This window comes from Carassius auratus, chromosome 49 (genome assembly GCF_003368295.1).
Source record: "Carassius auratus strain Wakin chromosome 49, ASM336829v1, whole genome shotgun sequence".
In the NCBI taxonomy this organism is placed as follows: Eukaryota; Metazoa; Chordata; class Actinopteri; order Cypriniformes; family Cyprinidae; genus Carassius; species Carassius auratus.
The window spans coordinates 11,795,505-11,813,915 of NC_039291.1; the positions used below are offsets into that span (position 1 = coordinate 11,795,505).

The 18,411-nt window shown below is 42.2% G+C and overlaps 1 protein-coding gene across 4 annotated transcripts in view; it reads left to right on the forward strand.

Annotated features, from left to right (window-relative positions):
* The window catches only part of zfhx4 (zinc finger homeobox 4), a 106,895-nt gene that overhangs the window by 17,934 nt on the left and 70,550 nt on the right, over window positions 1-18,411 (forward strand). For all 4 annotated transcript variants that reach the window (XM_026238057.1, XM_026238055.1, XM_026238054.1 and 1 more), the window contains 2 exons: window positions 6,404-8,979; window positions 9,960-10,462. In XM_026238057.1, coding sequence (XP_026093842.1) covers window positions 6,450-8,979; window positions 9,960-10,462 — 3,033 coding nt within the window. In that variant the 5' untranslated portion in view covers window positions 6,404-6,449. The remainder of the gene's footprint in view (window positions 1-6,403; window positions 8,980-9,959; window positions 10,463-18,411) is intronic.

Below are 18,411 nucleotides of genomic sequence, written 5' to 3' on the forward strand. Positions count from 1 at the left end.
GTGAAATCCAATTAAAGTGTACACTTTCCAAGCGGAATACTCCAGTTACTTCTTAAAGAAATAATGACCCCATGATGGCTCTGAAAATAAATTTTTTGTTTTGTTTTTTTTGTGTGTGGGCATACAAGGGTAAACTTGCAACAGCTGTCAGAACAGAGTTTGTTTAAAAAGCAAATGCCTTTGGTCTAAAGTTCATTTGGAGAGCTCTCTAATTAAATATAGGCTCAAACCTTAAGTTAATTAGTAATTCTCTGGCTCCAGAAATTAGGATCTCTCGTGCTGCCATATAAAGGCATTAAGGCCTGCACAGGAGAACGTAGTTAGCAGTAATTCATGCTTTAATAGATTGTTTGACATGTTTTGTGGAATTCCTGCGTGAAGAACACTCGGGTTAGCGCATAGCTAGCAGCGCTGGAATGTATGCAGGGATACCTTGCCTGTGATTATGTTTATAATAATAGATAATTACAGGACCGGCAGGCTGGATGCTCCGTCTTTACTGAGCAGCTTGAACTTTAAACGTTTATTGTTTCTTGGGGAAAATGACAGCACGGAAAAGTCAAAACAACACCTGTCCGACAGGCTTAACGGTATATTTTTGGATGGTTTGTTAAATGGTGAATTCACCCCCTCCCATTTGTTTTTTAGAGGTGAAATATGTGGCCTGTGATTGACTTTTTGTGTGTGTGTGTGTGTGTGTTTGGTCCTCACCTCTGCCTTTGCTACGTAAGCCATATTTGTAGAATTTATTAGCAAGCAACAGACACAGAGCATGTGTTTGGTTCGTTTACAGCATGATTATGTGAGAGCCATTCATTCTGACAACTTCTGACCTTTTTTAATTCGGCTTTATTTATTTTTTCATGTAGTGGAAGGGGGCAGTACTCTCAAAAAGATATATGAAAACTACGATTTATGTAACTGGTAAGCGCTTTCATATTGCATGTATTGTACTCCACTAGAACATGTTTGACCAGTAGATTAATATTTATTTAGCACAGGGAAATCAAGGGATTAGTCAGTCATCATTTTAACTCTAATCCTGCTCTGCAAAAACTAGACAAAGAGGGTGATTACTGAATACGGACTGGCAAAGTACAATTAGATTCTCTGCTTTTCTTGTTGAAAGCAAGAAAAAAACACAACACATGCAACACAAAGAAGACATGAAAAAAAAAAAAAAGCAGAAAGCAAATATATTCATCACTCGTGCTTGTGCGGACAGCAGAAAGATCATGAGATGAATTCACCTCAAGCCAGTGAATCAGAGAAAACGACTCTAATTTTAGTTGGTGCCTCCTCTGAGAAATGTGAGTCGGTGTGTGTTTAGTCATACTCTATGTCAGTGCCTGTACATGTTTGTATTTGTTTGTGTCATTACTATAAAGAGGAAACAGCATATCTGCTTTACTAATTAAGCTGTAAGACTCACCAGGGGCAACGCATTGATTTGCATCTGGCTTTTTTCTCTTAGCAAAACACACACAGCAAATATGCCTGATGGGTCTCAGGTGGGCAAACGTGCGTGGTTGTCTCTACGACGCTCTCTAAGTTAACTGCTGGAGTTATCTTTGCAAAGCTGAAGAGAGAGAGAGTGAGAGAGAGAGAGAGAGAGAGAGAGAGAAGGAGGTGGGGTTAAAGAGATGATCTGCTGTGTCACGTGGACACGGGCACAAGAGATGATGTGAAACCAGATGTGGGGTGAAAAAAAGGCTAAAAAGGAAGACTTGTGGGGAACCTGCCAGCATACGTTCCCCTTTCCCCTCCTCTTTTTCTCAGTTGAAAAAGAATGTTAATGATTTTTTTCACCCCCCTGCGCTCCTCCAGAGACACAGCCTCATTGTTTGTCGCAAGGACCTTTTCTTTCAAACTTAATTACCTTCTCTCCATTTTTCGGTGACTTGGACTTAAAGTTTGCACTGTGTCGGGAGAGGTCCTCACACATTCTGTTTGCGCTCCTTTTCATTAATCCGGGGCGTGCGGGCATTTTCTCTCCATGTCGGGATGGTACGGGAGGGTAATGGAAGAGCCTCGGAATGATCCGCAGGAAGCTTAAAGCCGGTTAATGCAGTATAATAGTCTGGACATAGACTGGCCTTTGTTTGTGCGGTTCATTTCGAATCAGGCGTAATTAACTCCAGAGTGTTTCCAGATTTCCAGCGAGGAGAAATTGCAGCCTTCTCTGCTTTGAATTAAGAAAAGACATTAGCTATGTAGATTATGTTTCCCTTTGATACCGGCCTCTTCTGTTAAAAGTGTTCGAATGGGAGAGGGAGTCGTATAAACCCAGGCACTCTTTTTTTTATTTCTTTATATCATTTAAAGGGTATTTTTCAAAGTAATTTTGTCTGTAAAACTCATGTCATGTGATATGCTTTTTAGTTTTTAGTATTATACGATTTGAAAGATTAGAAACTTTTTTCATACTTGTTTTGTGCTTCAGATTGCTTGACTCTTTTGTTAAACGCCAGCCACAGAACGGTCATTTGTACAACAGCTAAATAGAAGCCTTTTGCTGATGTGGATTTGCCGCACCCAATAGTAATGATATGTCGCGTATTGAAAATGAGGCCCATAAATGTGGTTATGGCACAGGGGAGATATCCTGCTTCTGCTGTTACACCTCTGGGCATCGACGGGGTTGGGAAAAGCCTTTGTGAAAAAAGGGTCATGCAAAACCTCCTGCCCCCCCCCCCCCACTCCTTTTCTCTCCCCTTTGCAATTCTCTCTCTTTTTCGGACTTAAACAAGAAAGAATTAAGCCTCCCGGTGTCCTTAGAGGCCAGAGAAGCTCTTGATGTTTGGATAATACCACTTTGATGGATTTTTCATCCGTACTTTCTGCATGGCAACAAATAAACAAGTATAATTAGACTTGCGAAGGCCCATTCATGCCTTTGTTAGGATTAGATATATGTGCAGTTTGCATGCTGTGACTCTCCTTTGTCTTTCCCTAACTCACTATGACATTTTGATAGAGGATTTGGTGTTGAGAAAAGCCCCAGCCTTTTGCCTGGGTGACCTTTCCTAAATCGGAGGCGTTTTACCTACGTATTTTTTCCTGCTTTTTTCTTTCGCACTCATATTGCAGTTCCACTTCAGTAACGCGTGAAACATATGTGCACGCTAACGTTTAACATTTGTCTATGTCTCAAAAAAAAAAAGGACGACCTGAAAAACTATTTAGGGTAGAAAGGGTGATTGAAATCCTTTTTGGGTTGGTTGGATCAGGGGGAGTCTTAGCACTCGGCTAAACCTAGCATTCCTACTCCATTATTCCCGTCTCTTGATCAGATCACATTCTTTTTAATCACTTCACAGGCAGCGTCTCCACAGAGAACCGAGAGAGAAGCCGAGACGAGTCTTAATTAAAAAACAGGTAGAAACACTGTTTGCCATCTTTTGCCTCTAATGGGAACAGGAGCCATTTCCATGCAATGAGATCTGTCCTCATTGTTTTGAGAGAGCGTTCTTTCAGTTCCAAGAAAAAGAGCTTCGTTTTTTTTTTCTTTCTTTTTGTAGCCTTTGCTTTTTAGACCGAATAGAAGGAGGGAAAGTAAGACAAGAGAGAAAAGTTGTTTCCCAGTTAAGTTATAACACGTTGAAGGAATTGTAGAATGGTGTGTACAAAAAGGTGTTAACAGAGGAAAAATGCAGTCAAAAAGAAAAGAACATAGAGCCCGTTTTAATAGACAAGTACGTACTTAAGACTATTTTCTGTGTTTTGGGTGGAAAAGAGAGCATGTTAACAATTGCGATTGACTTTTCTGTAGCTGGTTTGAAGAACGACGCCTGCATGTGATTCTTTCAAAGTCGTTCTTGTCAGGCATCTTGAGCACTTGAGGATGTCTGGATAATATGCAGACAGTTACTTGCTGTAGCAAACAGTTATTTATGTATTTAGTTTTGTGAGAAGAAATTGATGGGCACACTTAAGTATCCAGGCTGATTGTCAATGAAATGTCTTCTGATGCTAAATATCAATATGAAAGCTAGAGGTGTTCTCAGCATCCCCGGATACTCGCCTCCTATCAAAACAAATGTAGCTCTGAGCTGTTTAGCTCTTTTGTGCCTTGCTTTATAATTCATAGGCATGTAATGATTCGCATGCATAGCCCAAAATGTAGAGACACAGGCAAATCCAGAGGAGGCATCTCTTCAAGTGTCAAGAAATGCATAATTCATCTCAAACTGCGCGTTTTATGTCCGGACCCGCATTAACTGGTGTTGTGTTAAGGATCCGAAGGAAAGCAACAAACACGCACAGTTGCTCACAAAATCTCTGCATAAATTCAATTTTTCTGTTACCTGAAAGACAGAAAAAATAGAATGAGGAAGCCGGTGTAATTACAGCTTCCATATTGTGTTTGATACCTTTTAAAGGCTGAATTCAAACAGAAACAAATCACAGACAGCCGCTGACAAGGTAGGCACATGGGGGAGAGTGTGTGTTTTGTGAAGATTGCTTGTTTTTTGATGTGCAGTGGGTTTTGTGTTAATGTCGCTGGAATGTTGTGTGCGCCCACAGGCCCTGGAGGCACAGCTGCTGGCTCTGTGATCTTACACCGGGAGATGCAGAAATTATCACTGGAGAACACCGTAATCTAGCCCTCGCTTACTTGCCAAATGTGTGTTTTTGGAGATTTACATTCCTCTTGGCTTGCATAAATGCCCCACTTCGCCACTGCACACATACACAGACACAACCTTTTATTTTCTTATGTGAAGCTAATTCTAATAGGTGCTAATTTGTCCCTAATTGCTGTGCAGTTTTGCTCTCAGGGCATTTGAGAGCAATCTCAGGTCTTTATTTTCACAGCAGTGCATTGTGCAGATCACCCCCACCAATTGTTTATTATACAATTAAATTTTCATTTCAGTAATATGATAGGCTAGCTCATCTGGATTTTCTAGCAGAAGGATCATTATTCTTTATTTTTGTGTGTTTCCTCGTGTTAGCTGATGAGATTATACTTTTGAATAGTAAAATGTATCATTTCTGTGCGTAATATTCATATGATATCCCAAATGTTTTAAGCCAGCGCTTCATTTAAATGAATCCCCAAAATGCGTTGTATCAAAATAAGCATAAAAAACAAAAAGTGATTTGCACATGACTAGGTGGAGTGGGCATGTCTGTAATTGTTGTTTAATTTTGCATCACCTTTAGCCTCGTTTCCATTTGGAAAAAAAGAGCTTTTCCAAATTGCATTGTGTTCAATAAGCTATTATCATATTTTCTATATTCTTGAGAATAATGAGAAAATGAAGCCTGGCGCAGCAGACAGGGCTGCTGTTTTCAAATTCTGGGTCCGCCTTGAGTGTATTTCATTTTAATTGAAAGCATAGCAGTTGCAAGCTCGTAGTTGTTGGCCTTCACTACAAATCTCTACCTCTTCTGCACACACTGATATCACCCTGAAAATTTGGAGCATCTTGGTTTCTTTTTGCTCTCTGGCAATGTCTGTCTGGGCATGGTAGGCACATATGCTTTGGATCCAACTCTATTTCAGCATCCAGTCCCAGTCTTTGAATCTACATTGCCAGCCTTGAGAATAAATTGTCTGTGGTCCAAAAAAAAAATAAAAAAAATGATTGAAGGCTTTTCATCAGCAAGGTGATGATTTGTGAAAGCCAGGAGAGACCCTGATTGAGCCAGTGATGGTTGGGAGATGGGCAGCCATCCAGGATAGATAACATCGCGATGGTATTTCAAATGGTGTGCTTAATGTACTTGGGTTTTAGTGAGCTGCCAAGGATAAAAAATGAAAAACAAAAAAAGTGAAAAGAAATTGCGAGATGGCCCTCCCGGGGTGACTGGACTGGGTGTGCTAAATATTAATTTGAGTTTGAGGTGATTGTCGGAGAGGCCAGAGCGTGGGTTAGAATTTGGATGGCTGCTTAATCAGGGCTTGTTAGATACCTACTGGGGCATCTCTCAGAGGGAAGATTTGGAGTAAGATCATTTTACTGAGTAACGTAGGAACCAAAGAGTGGTCATGATTCTAATGTGGTTGTCCATACCCCTTTTCTGTGCTTATTGTAATTATGTTGCAATGCTAACGGGCTCACAGAAACTTTGTGTGGAAGTGGTTGGATTTTAAGGGGAGTGCTGCACACGCTAGTGAAAAGCCACATACTTCAACCTCTTTTAACAATTGAAAACTCCTGTTAACCTCTGCTAAAAATCAGTGGAGTGTCTATCTGTGCATTTAAAAATCATACAGATTTTTTTCTAGGTAGATCTCTGCTGCTCATTTTCGAGGTAGCCTAATTCGCAAGTAATTTCAGTGCAAGAATGCTCTTTATAACTTCAAGGACAGCACATGCTGAAGATCAGGTGTGCCATCATTATACACCTTCTAATATGTCTTTGCTCTCTTTTGTTTTTTTTATTTATGCAGGTCCCTGACAGGCTGGATGAAATGAGATCCCCATGTAGCGATTACCATGGAAACTTGTGATTCCCCTTCTCTCTCAAGGCAGGAAAATGGGCAGCAGATATCAAAGCTACGTGAGACGACACATCTTGATAATGAGGTGCCAGAGAAAGTCCCTGGGATGGAGCCTGACAAGGAAAACAGCCCTGCGGATGACAACCTGAGGACGAAGGAGAGCCGTCGAGAGATCACATCGGCATTGAGCACGGAGAATGCGATAGGTGCAGCCACTAAAGAGATCCCCTGCAACGAATGTGCCACTTCCTTCTTGAGTTTACAAAAATACATGGAGCACCACTGCCCGAATGCTCGCCTTCCTCTTCTGAAGGACGAGAATGAGAGCGAGGTCAGTGACCTTGAGGACAGCGATGTAGAGAACCTGACAGGAGAGATAGTTTACCAGCCAGATGGCTCAGCTTTTATTCTTGAGGACTCCAAAGAACGTGGCCAGAATGCCCAGTCAGGGGTTAAAAGCCTCTTCTCCCCAGCACTGTTTTCAAACTCCCAAACTGCTGCTGGGGACAAGACTGAGCAGTCGGCCACAGCCCCCATGTCCTTTTATCCACAAGTGATCAATACCTTTCACATCGCTTCATCCCTCGGGAAACCATTTATGGCCGATCAGGCTTTCCCAAATACCTCAGCATTAGCAGGAGATGGTCCTGTGTTGCACACTTTCCGTGTCTACGATCTCCGACACAAAAGTGATAAAGACTATCTTACCATTGACGGCGCAGCCAAAAACTCCTGTGTGTCCAAAGATGTTCCAAACAATGTGGACTTGTCTAAATTTGATGGTTGCATTAGTGATGGGAAAAGGAAACCTGTTCTGATGTGTTTCTTGTGCAAGTTGTCTTTTGGTTATAGTAGGTCATTTGTAACCCATGCTGTGCATGATCATCGGATGACCCTCAATGAGCAGGAGCAAAAGCTCCTTAGTAATAAATATGTCTCTGCCATTATACAGGGCATTGGTAAAGACAAAGAACCTCTTATAAGCTTTCTGGAACCAAAAAAAAACAATTCTGTGTTACCACACTTTTCTACTGCAAACTTCATGGGCCCTGATCCAAGCATTCGCAGCCTGTGGAACACCTTTCACATGGAAAACGGTGATTCCCTGCAGGCTGGTTTTGCCTTCCTGAAAGGAAGTGCCAGTTTGGCATCTTCTGCAGACCAGTCGCCCAGGAGTGCCCAGATGCCAAAGGCTGAACTGAACCTCGGGGTTACGGCCACCTCGGCGCTCAAATCCAGCGTCGGCTCCATGTCTCTCCAGCGCTCTTCACCAGGGGCTGGGTGCAGGGATCAGGAGAGCAACTGTGAACGGCAGAAGGACATTAGCACTTTGCATGCGAATGGTGAGGTCCCCATCAAAAGTGAGCCCAGGGATGGGGCCGATGCTGAGGAGGATGAAGACATGTTTTTGAACGAGCTTGACGACGACGGTGTTTGTGAACTTGGGGATAGTACCAGTAGCAAAGATTTCCCTTTCTTAAACCAAAGCATTTCTTCTTTATCGTCCAGTGTGCTAAAATTTACTGAAAGGGGTACTACTTCCTCTGTGACTGCCAATGACCTAGAGAAGACAAAGCAACCTGCTGCCAGCTTGGACTACAACAATGATTCTATGAGTGGAGGCAGCAAAGACGGCTGCGACTCCAGTGGGGGCAGGGATGGCAGTCCGCCATCTCTTCCTCTTGACATGATACGACAAGATGACGAGAGCCCAGGCCCACTGCACCAGCATGCTGCCACGCCCAGCACCCCTGGCTCTCCTGGAAGTGGAATTGAATGCCCCAAGTGTGACACTGTCTTAGGTTCTTCGCGTTCACTTGGTGGTCATATGACCATGATGCACTCACGGAACTCCTGTAAGACACTCAAATGCCCCAAATGCAATTGGCACTACAAGTACCAGCAGACCCTGGATGCTCATATGAAGGAGAAGCATCCAGAGTCTGGAGGCTCTTGTGTCTATTGCCGCACGGGCCAGCCTCACCCTCGACTTGCCCGGGGTGAGAGCTACACGTGCGGCTACAAACCTTTCCGCTGCGAGGTGTGCAATTACTCGACAACCACCAAAGGCAACCTTAGCATACACATGCAGTCGGATAAGCACCTCAACAATGTGCAGACACTGCAGAACGGAGGAACGGAACCCATCTACAACCACGCTGCTCCTGTGTCGAATGCTAGCCTGAGCGGGTGTGGCACACCCTCACCCTCCAAGCCCAAACAGAAACCCACGTGGCGATGCGAGGTCTGCGACTATGAGACCAATGTGGCTCGCAATTTGCGCATTCACATGACAAGTGAGAAACACATGCACAACATGATGCTTCTTCAGCAGAACATGAAGCAGATCCAGCACAACTTGCATTTGGGCTTGGCGCCGGCCGAGGCGGAGCTCTACCAGTACTACCTGGCCCAGAACATCGGGCTCACCGGTATGAAACTGGAGAACCCTTCAGACCCACAGATGATGATCAACCCCTTCCAGCTTGACCCCAGCACTGCCGCAGCTCTGGCTCCCGGTCACGGTGAGTAGTTTTCCCTTGGATATGCTTGTCACTCAGTTTCTTTTGTTCTCTTCCTCCTTCACTAACTCTGGTCTTATTACTCCTGTCATTATCGTTTCCAGCTCACGACCTGTTTTGTGATTTGCCATGTGAGAATCTGTTTCCTAATTTTCTTAAGTTTAGCCCTTTGCTCCAGCCAGCAAAACCTCATCTTAATATGGACTGTAGTGAGCAGATTGCTTACACACAACATGCAACAGCAGTTTTATTCTCTCACTTTGTCAATCAAGACCAAACACGGTATTTCTGGATCAGTTTCTGATCACCCGACACCCTTGTGCATTCACCTCATGGATCTTTACCTCCCTACATAATATAGACTGACACATATACATTAGCCTGTCTTTTATCCAACAACACAGAAACTCTCGTCTAACAAATTTCTGTTTTTGTACCTTGTCATGATCTTGTGTAATTATTAAGTTCAAAGCTTTTTGTTCCGGGGGGTTGAGGGTATGAAAAATGATCTAGTTTGTTAAAAGTGCAGAGATCAAAAGACTAAATTGCAATTAGATGTAAGATATATATATTTTTTTAATCATTTAAATTTTTAGGACTACTGTTGAGGCAAGCTCGTTTCATATTGATCAGTTTTGTGTCTTTAAAGAGAGAAAAAGGGGAAAAAAACCATGCTTGACTACAAACTCAGGAATGCCTGGTAGGAGTAATTAAAGCTATCTGATGAGGGAGTTTAGAACTTGAAAGGGATGATTGTAATTGATCCTGATTCAATCCTATTATAGCTTTTTATAGTTAAGGCTTTATAAAAGCCATACTCCTTACTGGGGCTCTTTATTTTTTTTTATCAAATCCTTTTGTATGGGTGCCCTACACCAGTCTCTCGGCTCTTTTTACATTTCAAAAAAAAAAAAAAAACTATTCTCTTTTTCTCCTCCCTGTGCCTGTGCCCCCCCTCCCCCTCTCTCTCTCTCACCCTGCAGTAAATAATGAGCTGCCTGCAGAGCTGTGTCTTGCGAGTGGTCAGCTAATGGGTGATGACCTGTCCGTCCTCTCTGCTGGGGAGCTGTCACCTTGCATCAACGACCCGCTGCTGAAGCTCTTCCAGTGCGCGGTGTGCAACAAATTCAGCTCTGACAGCCTGGAGGCCCTCAGCGGGCACGTGGCAGCGGAGCGATCGCTTCCGGAAGAGGAGTGGAGGGCCACGATGGGAGACATCTACCAGTGCAAGCTTTGCAACTACAACACGCAGCTCAAGGCCAATTTCCAGCTCCACTGCAAGACCGACAAGCACATGCAGAAGTATCAGCTGGTGGCCCACATCAAGGAAGGTGGCAAAGCCAACCAGTGGCGTCTCAAGTGCATTGCCATTGGCAACCCCGTGCACCTGAAGTGTAACGCCTGCGACTACTACAGCAACAGTGTTGAGAAGTTGAGACTGCATGCGACCAACCAGAGGCACGAAGCAGCTCTGAAGGTCTACAAGGTCAGTTATGCTTTACTTTCTGTTGAACTCTGTCATGACCCACTGTACTAGTGGACTGTGTGTTCTTGGTGTCACACACTTTAATATTTTCTTTGTTTTGTTTAACTTTTTATTGCATTATATTTGTTTTACCACTGTATTTGAAAGAGGCGGATAATTCAGTGGCCATTGTCAGGACACCAACAGTGAACATTTGTTTTTCTTGCACCTTTTTTTAATGATGTCAGATGTCATAAGTCCAGCTGTACATTTGATGTGGCCTTCCAATTGTCGTCCTTTTCCCAGTTTCCTCTGCTCTCTTTCCTGTAAAGACAGGATTATGCCAGTCAGCCTGTTTACGCGATGCCTTTCAGAAATCAAACCTAATTGAATTTATGCTATAAATATCAATATTTTTAACAGTTGGCCACTGTTGCCTCTGAGTTATACAACAAACATCATGTGAACAGCTGATGAATTTAAAATTTGTGACCGTGTGGCTGTCAACATGCAGGCAAAAGAAGGGGAAAACATTTTGATTATTTTTTGACTGTCTTGTTTTTTAAACATACAATTACATTTTGATGTTTCAGACCTTCTCTTTCTGATTTGCGGGTCATATTTTATTGTTTTGCTCAAGACCTAAGGCAGATAACCGATCCACAGCGGTGGGGGTTTAACAGAGGCCACTGCAGCTTCATCCTGTTCTTAAGTGCATTTGGGTGTTGACTTACTGGACTTGTGTGATTGCCTGAAACAATAATACTAACATCCTGAAATCATAGACCAGCATCACATCCCAGACACATTAGTGGACTCCTCTGGATAAACTGTATTAACTTAATGAGGATCTATTGACCAGCATTAGTCACTTTTGACTTGTGTGTGCTCGTAAGCTGGACCCAAGCTGTATATTTAGAAAAGTGAATTTAGCAGCTGACAATGGCTAGACGGCAAACTAAATTGGCAGTCTTGTAATGATAGCAATAATGCAAACAATTCATTACTTTGACCCATTTACAGTCATTCAAAAAAAAAGTCAAATCAGAGCCAAATGCTGGAAAAGGCCTTCTGCGAATAAGATTTTTTTCTTTTCTTTTTTTTAAGAAATGGGACTTTGAGCTGCTTCGTGTTATTAATGTATTTAATGTGTTAGAAATACAGAGCAAGCAACTAAACAACAAAGAGCAAACCCTCCAATGGGTGAAGTCAGCATGGGGCAAATAAAGGGCTGAAAGAATCGTATCTGGTATTTGGAGGCCTGGCATTAAAGACACATTCATTGGAATGTTTTGAAACCCTTAGCAGTTCATAAAGAGGCGGTGTGTGTGTGTGGTGGGGGGGTCTTGGCTAATTCTCTAAGCAAATAATAAGGCTCCATGGCAACTGAGAGCATTTCGGATCACATCGAAAGACAAATATATTGGAGATTAGAGGAAGAGAAAGGCCTAGCTTAGCTATGATCTTAGTAAGTCTTGCAGTAGATTTGTTTCTTAACGTGCACGTGTGGTTGGGTCACTGCCTGATTACTGATTTGATTGTTTGCGTTTTTCCTGAAATGTTTCATTAGAGTTAACCAATTTTTTTTTTTTTTTGCAACTGGAGAGCATCTGTTGGACTTTCTTGATTAGAACAACAGGTGGTTATAAAGAGCGTGGAGGATTAAAATGGTCCTAATATTTAACATTTAATCTTAAACCAGTATGACAATTGTGTTTTTCCTTTTGAAGCTTGGAAGTGAGTGATCTAGTCCAGTGTTTCCCAACCGAGGTGCAGTCTTGTCGAGGGCAGGGGTGCCATGTAAAAAAAAAAAAAAAATGTTTATATTTTTAAATTGCTAAAATGTTCATAAAAACATTTATTATATAATATCCATTTCTGTTGTCACCAATAATTAGAGATGCACCGAAATTCCGGCTGACGAAAATTATTTCACCGGTCAGGTTTTACTTTCACGTGGTGTGACGCCCTACTGTGCTGTAACATGGTGTGGTATATGGGCACCTCTGGTAACACTGTCCTCTCATTCATTGATCAGCTAACAGCTATGCTATGCTCACATGAACTGATAATAATAGCTTTCTAGGACTAAACATTATTTGGATAATTGGTAAAAAAAAATTAAAAAAAGAAATACGTTATTAGCCCTATTTTTAGACCTACCTGAAAAACTAAAATACAATTTATTTAATTTAAAGGCCTATCATTATTTTTTATTTGTGCTATCATTAGTAAGTTTGTTCTTATTTTTTTACTGAATGCTTATTTAAATTTTTTTAAATTAAATCCAAAGCCTGAAATCAAGCTATTTCGTGCTACTGCAACAAAATTACCCCACTATAAAATAAAAAAATACACTGAGTGAGCAAAACTTGTGAGATAGCTAGTTATAATGGTAATTAAACATTGTTTACATATGAATAAAAGCCTACATTAAAATCTGCCATATAAATTGGTCTCTTCATTAGATATTAGCCTACTGATTGCCACCATTGATGGACAATTTTTTTTATAATATAAAAAATATTTGTATGACAGTATATTCTGCAAAAAAAAAAAAAAAACCTTAGCACTGAAATGGACGCTCACCAATTTGAATTTTATTGGCTCACACTTTAAAAAGTGTCTGAACAGGTGATGTGACTGAATTTTGATGGTGAGAGAAGGGTGTCCATTTGAGGGGGTTTGCTCTGGCTCTCTCATCTCCTCACACCCCCACCTTTACCCAAGGAGAGGGAAATCTGTTCTACAGATGCAGCTTCTAATGCTTTTGGCAGGAACCGGGCCGTTTTGCTCATGTATATTTGGTAGTAAATGTTGGGGGAAAAGAGGTTTCTTTATTTGACCAGAAAAACACCTTGTGTTTTATGTTCAAAGGTGAAAGGGTAGCACGCTTAAGAACAAAGTATTGATGACCTTTCCATATGAGCCACGGAACACAAAGGATCTTTATAGCCCAAAATGATTGAAGATACAAACAAAAAACATATTCAGTATTTTTATGGCAGCTTTGTACCTACAATTCTTTGTTTTGAGGAGGAGAGTTCAGATTTTCCAGATATAAAAAAAAGACCTAAATTACATTAGCAGTGCAATGTTTCTTCTTTGTGAAAGACTTTGGCTTCTCATAGGTGGTTTTAAAGGTACCAAGTCCACCCCGAAAACAGCCTTGGATTTTTTTTTTCTTCACTATTATGAAGTAATTTGACTGTAAAAAAAAAATACAATACACATTCTTGACCTATTAGTGTTTGGCGTTAGCTTACAGTAAAGATATATTGTCGTTATACAATTATCGTTAATAACCACTCAAATGAACGCAGATGTAGTCGAGTGTAAATCTGTCTAAGCCTTTCTCAGGCGGTGTAACGCTTGATTAAGAAAGGGAGAGAAATGTGTGTTGCTCAAGAGGGCTGACTTGCGATGAGCACTTGGGTCATTTGATTCCAAGACTGTTCATGGTCAGTGTGATGGAAGCGGGGGGGAAGCTAGATACTGACCTGCACCTGTTTACCAGGTGGTCCTCGCCATGCTCTTCTCTCATATCTCTTTTCCCCTCCCCCTCTCTTTGTCTGTTCCCTTCTCTCTCTGTACTTCCCCTCTCCGGAGGTTTGTGTGCAGCACATAAGGATGTCCAGCATGTATCCCCCAGTTGCGCGTCAGGAGCTATGAACTGCTTAATTACAGCATCCACCCCCCTTACAGAGCATCCGTCATCAGTCAAGCAGAATTTTCTGTCTGTCTGGAGTCCAAGGCTTCATTTCCATATTTGTATTTTTCTCCTCCTCCTCCTCTCTTTTTTTCTTCCTTGTCTCCTTTTTGCTTCCCATTTCGCGTTTTGAGCCACAGGGGCCGTGGCACACACAATGTGCCTCTCTTTGGCGGAGGCAGGCGAGGAGATGGAGCCGCTGCGACTGGTTTTCTGTGGCCCTGTCTCCAGGGAGAGGCAGATAGCCCATCTAATTATCCATGATACGGATGGCAACACCATTGGTCGGGGCAGGGAAATGAGAAGGGAAATTAAAAGAGGTGAGCAGAGAAAAGAGGGAGGAGGAAAGAATGTGAGAGTGAGGAGACTGGAATTTTAGTTTTATCAAAAAGCCTTATTCAACCCCTTTTTTCCTATTTATTTTCATCCAGAAGGCCAGTATTTCCTCCTCATTTCCCCATTTCTCCCTCTCTCTCTCTCTCTCTTGCTCCATCTTTCTTAACCAAGATGGCTGCCAGTTGATGGGCGCATTATATTACAGCACATTCATTACTGAAGGTCAGCCTCACTCCTTCTCATTTGAAAATCAAATGCCCCACATATATGCAGCTCAAATCATTTCCCCCAATCTGATGGTAAAATGGACAGGAGATTGAGTCGAGGGTATTTGCATAAAAAGCTATTGTGCTATAGAAGAACGAGGAGAAACTGTTTTGCATGCACATTTATATAGCATCATCATCATCATTGGTGTTGTCCCTTAGCACACATTGTATTTTATTTTGGGGCTTTCCCCCCACGTTTTATTAATAAATACAGGCTGGATTCAGATCAGTAAGCACCAAACATTTCAATTCTGACATTTACTCATTGTCATGTAATTTCAAACCAGGACTTTTTTTTTTATTTTTTTTATTTAATGAAAGTCATAGCATTGGAACCCTTGACATTAATGTTATCGAAAATAACAAAAGAAAACAACTACAGGCTTGAAATAACATGAGGTTGAGTAATAAATGACAAACTATTGCTTTAACCAACTGAAGTGCTACAAAATGTCATTTTTTAAATAGTTTTGATTTGTTTAACAGTGTTTTTTGCATTTATTCCCATGCCAAATCTGCCAAATTAGACCCAGTGCTCCCTCACCCAAACCTGGTTGGAGCTGAGAGAGAATTCTTAAAAAGAAAAGAAAAGCGGACGTTGCCCGGTCTCATCTGTTTGTCAATAAGAGCCAGTCCGCCACAACACCAGATGACTTTGCTCTGGTCCAAACAGCCTTATGCAAACCCTTGCTTTACTTTCCAAATGCAAAGAGAAACACAGGATCACAAATGTGTCCATTTATCCACTTACTCTCTGCAGGCATAAAGTGTGTCAGCACTCTCTCAGCCTCCCAACAGCGCGGCCAGATTATTCAGACGCTCTCGTCTTTCACCTGCACGCGGATTACAATGGGAATCTTTCAGGAGAGGGCGCGAGAGGGAGGGGGTATAATTAAAGCATACAGACAGACGAGTGTGGGTGCAAACACAAAGCCCAGGCTTCAGCTAGACCCTGCTGTCATTAATCCTCATAGATATTAATAGGTATTTCTCCCACCATGCCCCCCCACACTTGTAAGCAGATGGTCATCGCCACACTGGCCCCACAGGACTAACATTTGCTGACGGACAACTTAAAAAGCATTGTGCTAAAGTGTTGCACCCCATTCTCTGTTTGGTTCTTTCCTGCTTTGCTGTTTTCCTTTCTTTCCATCTTGTGAGATGAGTGGGGGGCTGCCATATGAGGATGCTCTGATATTAATAACCAGATGTGATCTTCCTGTTGGCCCGGGGTCAGAGAGGCCGGCCAGGTCAGGCCATTTGTCACTGCGCAGGGACTGTGAAGGCTATTGGGGCTGACAGGTATGGGAACCATAGCAGGGGAAATAAGACTTACAGAGCCCTGAAGGGGAGCGCGGCACTCCCAGGAACAAAGAGTGGTAGGAGTTTGTAATTTTTACCCCTTTCCTTTATTTTTCTCTTTTTTTTCCTTCCTCCTTTTTCACTCGCCCCCTCCACCCGTCCATTTCTCATGGGATTTGGGCCCAGCTTAACAAAGGATGACTCACAGTTCTCTGATAAGGCCAGCCGTGGAAGGACTTGAATTGCAATAATATGATATTCTTGGTGAAATAGCTGGCTGAAGGTAATTAGCTTTGTTTTAACTCTCCAGACACAGACGGGAGAGCAAACATATGACTGGAAAGCATTATTGGACAATAAATGTATGCCTGAACATCGCGCGTTCCCCCGAGGTCTCCTCTGTACCTCAGTGGAGATTTTTCATCTAGCGCGAACCTTCATTTCCCCAGTTATTTTAAGTAGCTACACGTAGGCTGCATGTTTAAAAAAAGAAGAATCATCCCGAAGATTATTAGGTCGGTCAACAATTAACGGCAAAGAGAGAGAGAGTTTGCAGAAAAGATTAGAATTAAGATCAATATTGACGTGTGTCGCTTAATAAGAGCTGCGGCCCAGAACGGGATGCCCGAGTGAAGACAGAGCAGCAGTCATTGGTGGCAGTTTTTGCTCACATTAACAGACCTGAATGCAAGAAAGCATTCCTCGAGTAATTGATTTTAAACATTAGGTGCTCACTGAATAGATAAGTAGAGTGTGATATTCGATTACAGAGCAAAGAACTCATTTAACCTCCTGTTCTTTCCTGGCCAGGATTTCCAACACAATACGATTTACCTCCCCTTAGGTTCAGCAGGATTAGACTGCTACTAGTAATCCTTAATGCTTTGAAATAGATCTGATAGAAGTCTCTCTCACTTGTTTGGGATTACACCCATGATTTTTTCCACATTTAGTTAAATTACCCCCGTTGAATTATCATTTTTATAATTATAAAAAGCCTTTCTGTGAGATCCAGATGGCCTTTCTGTTTAATGCAGTGTACTATAATTACAGTTTTTCCAGCAGCCGAATACTCACCTAAGGCCCCGTCCACACAGAGACGCGTTTCTGTGAATACGCACAAATTTTTTATCGGATAGGCGTTTCGTCCACACGGATCCGGATCCGCAAGGTGAAACCGCTATTTTTTGAAACCGGGTCCCAAAGTAGATACATTTGAAAACGGCGTCTTTGCATTTTCGTCTGGACGGCTAATCCGTATATTTTCTGAAACGATGACGTCATCAGCCCACGTCTCCCCCCTAGTCAGACACCTCTACGTCACGTAACAGCAACAAAAACATAACAAACACTGAACGATTGTCTTTTTATTAACTAACATTAACACTGATTAATAAATGTATTGTTCCATGTTCGTTTGTGTACCACGCCCATGTTTATGAGCATAGTCCAAGTCTTCTTCTCTGTTTTTAGTGTATCTCTGTGGCAGAATTACAGCACCACATACTGGTCTGGCATGTATACTACATCATTTTGCGGTTTTGTGTTGACGCGGATATTTCTTGAGACGAGGAAAAAAAATATCGGATTGTGGTAAGCTCCGTCACCGTGTGGACGGGGCCTTAGTTTCCCCTTAATATTATGCATATCCGACAAGCCTAATGGTTCACCTAAAGGTGCTATATGTTTGAAAAGAAGCCTGCCTGGTTTTTGTGATTCTCCAGAGAACAACGGCAAACATTTCAGTAATCTTCAAAGTGGCCAGTGGTATGTCGAGTGGACCGTGGAATGCAAGCTATGGCTAGGGCTTTACAACGAAAAAACAATGGCTTTCCTTTTATGGGTCGTAACTGCATAAACTGTGGTTGAGGCATTAGCTGTATCAGTTGTATCAGCTTACAATACCCCAGTTTGAATTGATGTGTTTATATGCATTAAAAGCACTAGAACATTTCTATTTGTCTGCATGTATTTGAAGTTCTAAATCTATCCCTTCCGGCTCTTGAAGTGTGGGTTAGTGGGTGGGTAAGGTGTAATTTACTTAGACTCTTTTGATACAGCACAGGTTAAAAGCGTTCACCCCTACAGGCTCGACTCATGAGGATCTTCGTTGGCAATATGCAGAGCGTTCGGCTAAGAAGTGCTCCCATTGAGGAGTGAGAGCAAGAGGCAGGGCTCTTTAAACAAGCTCCTCTCCGTGATCCCTGCACGCTCTTCCTCCCTCCTTTTTCCCCTCCCTCCCGTAATAGGATGCAAATCAGGGACCCTCCTCTATGTTGTTGTGGAAGGGGAGAAGGCAGATGGAACATGAAAGGGTTTAATGTTTAAAAGTATGAATAGGGAAAGCACGCAGT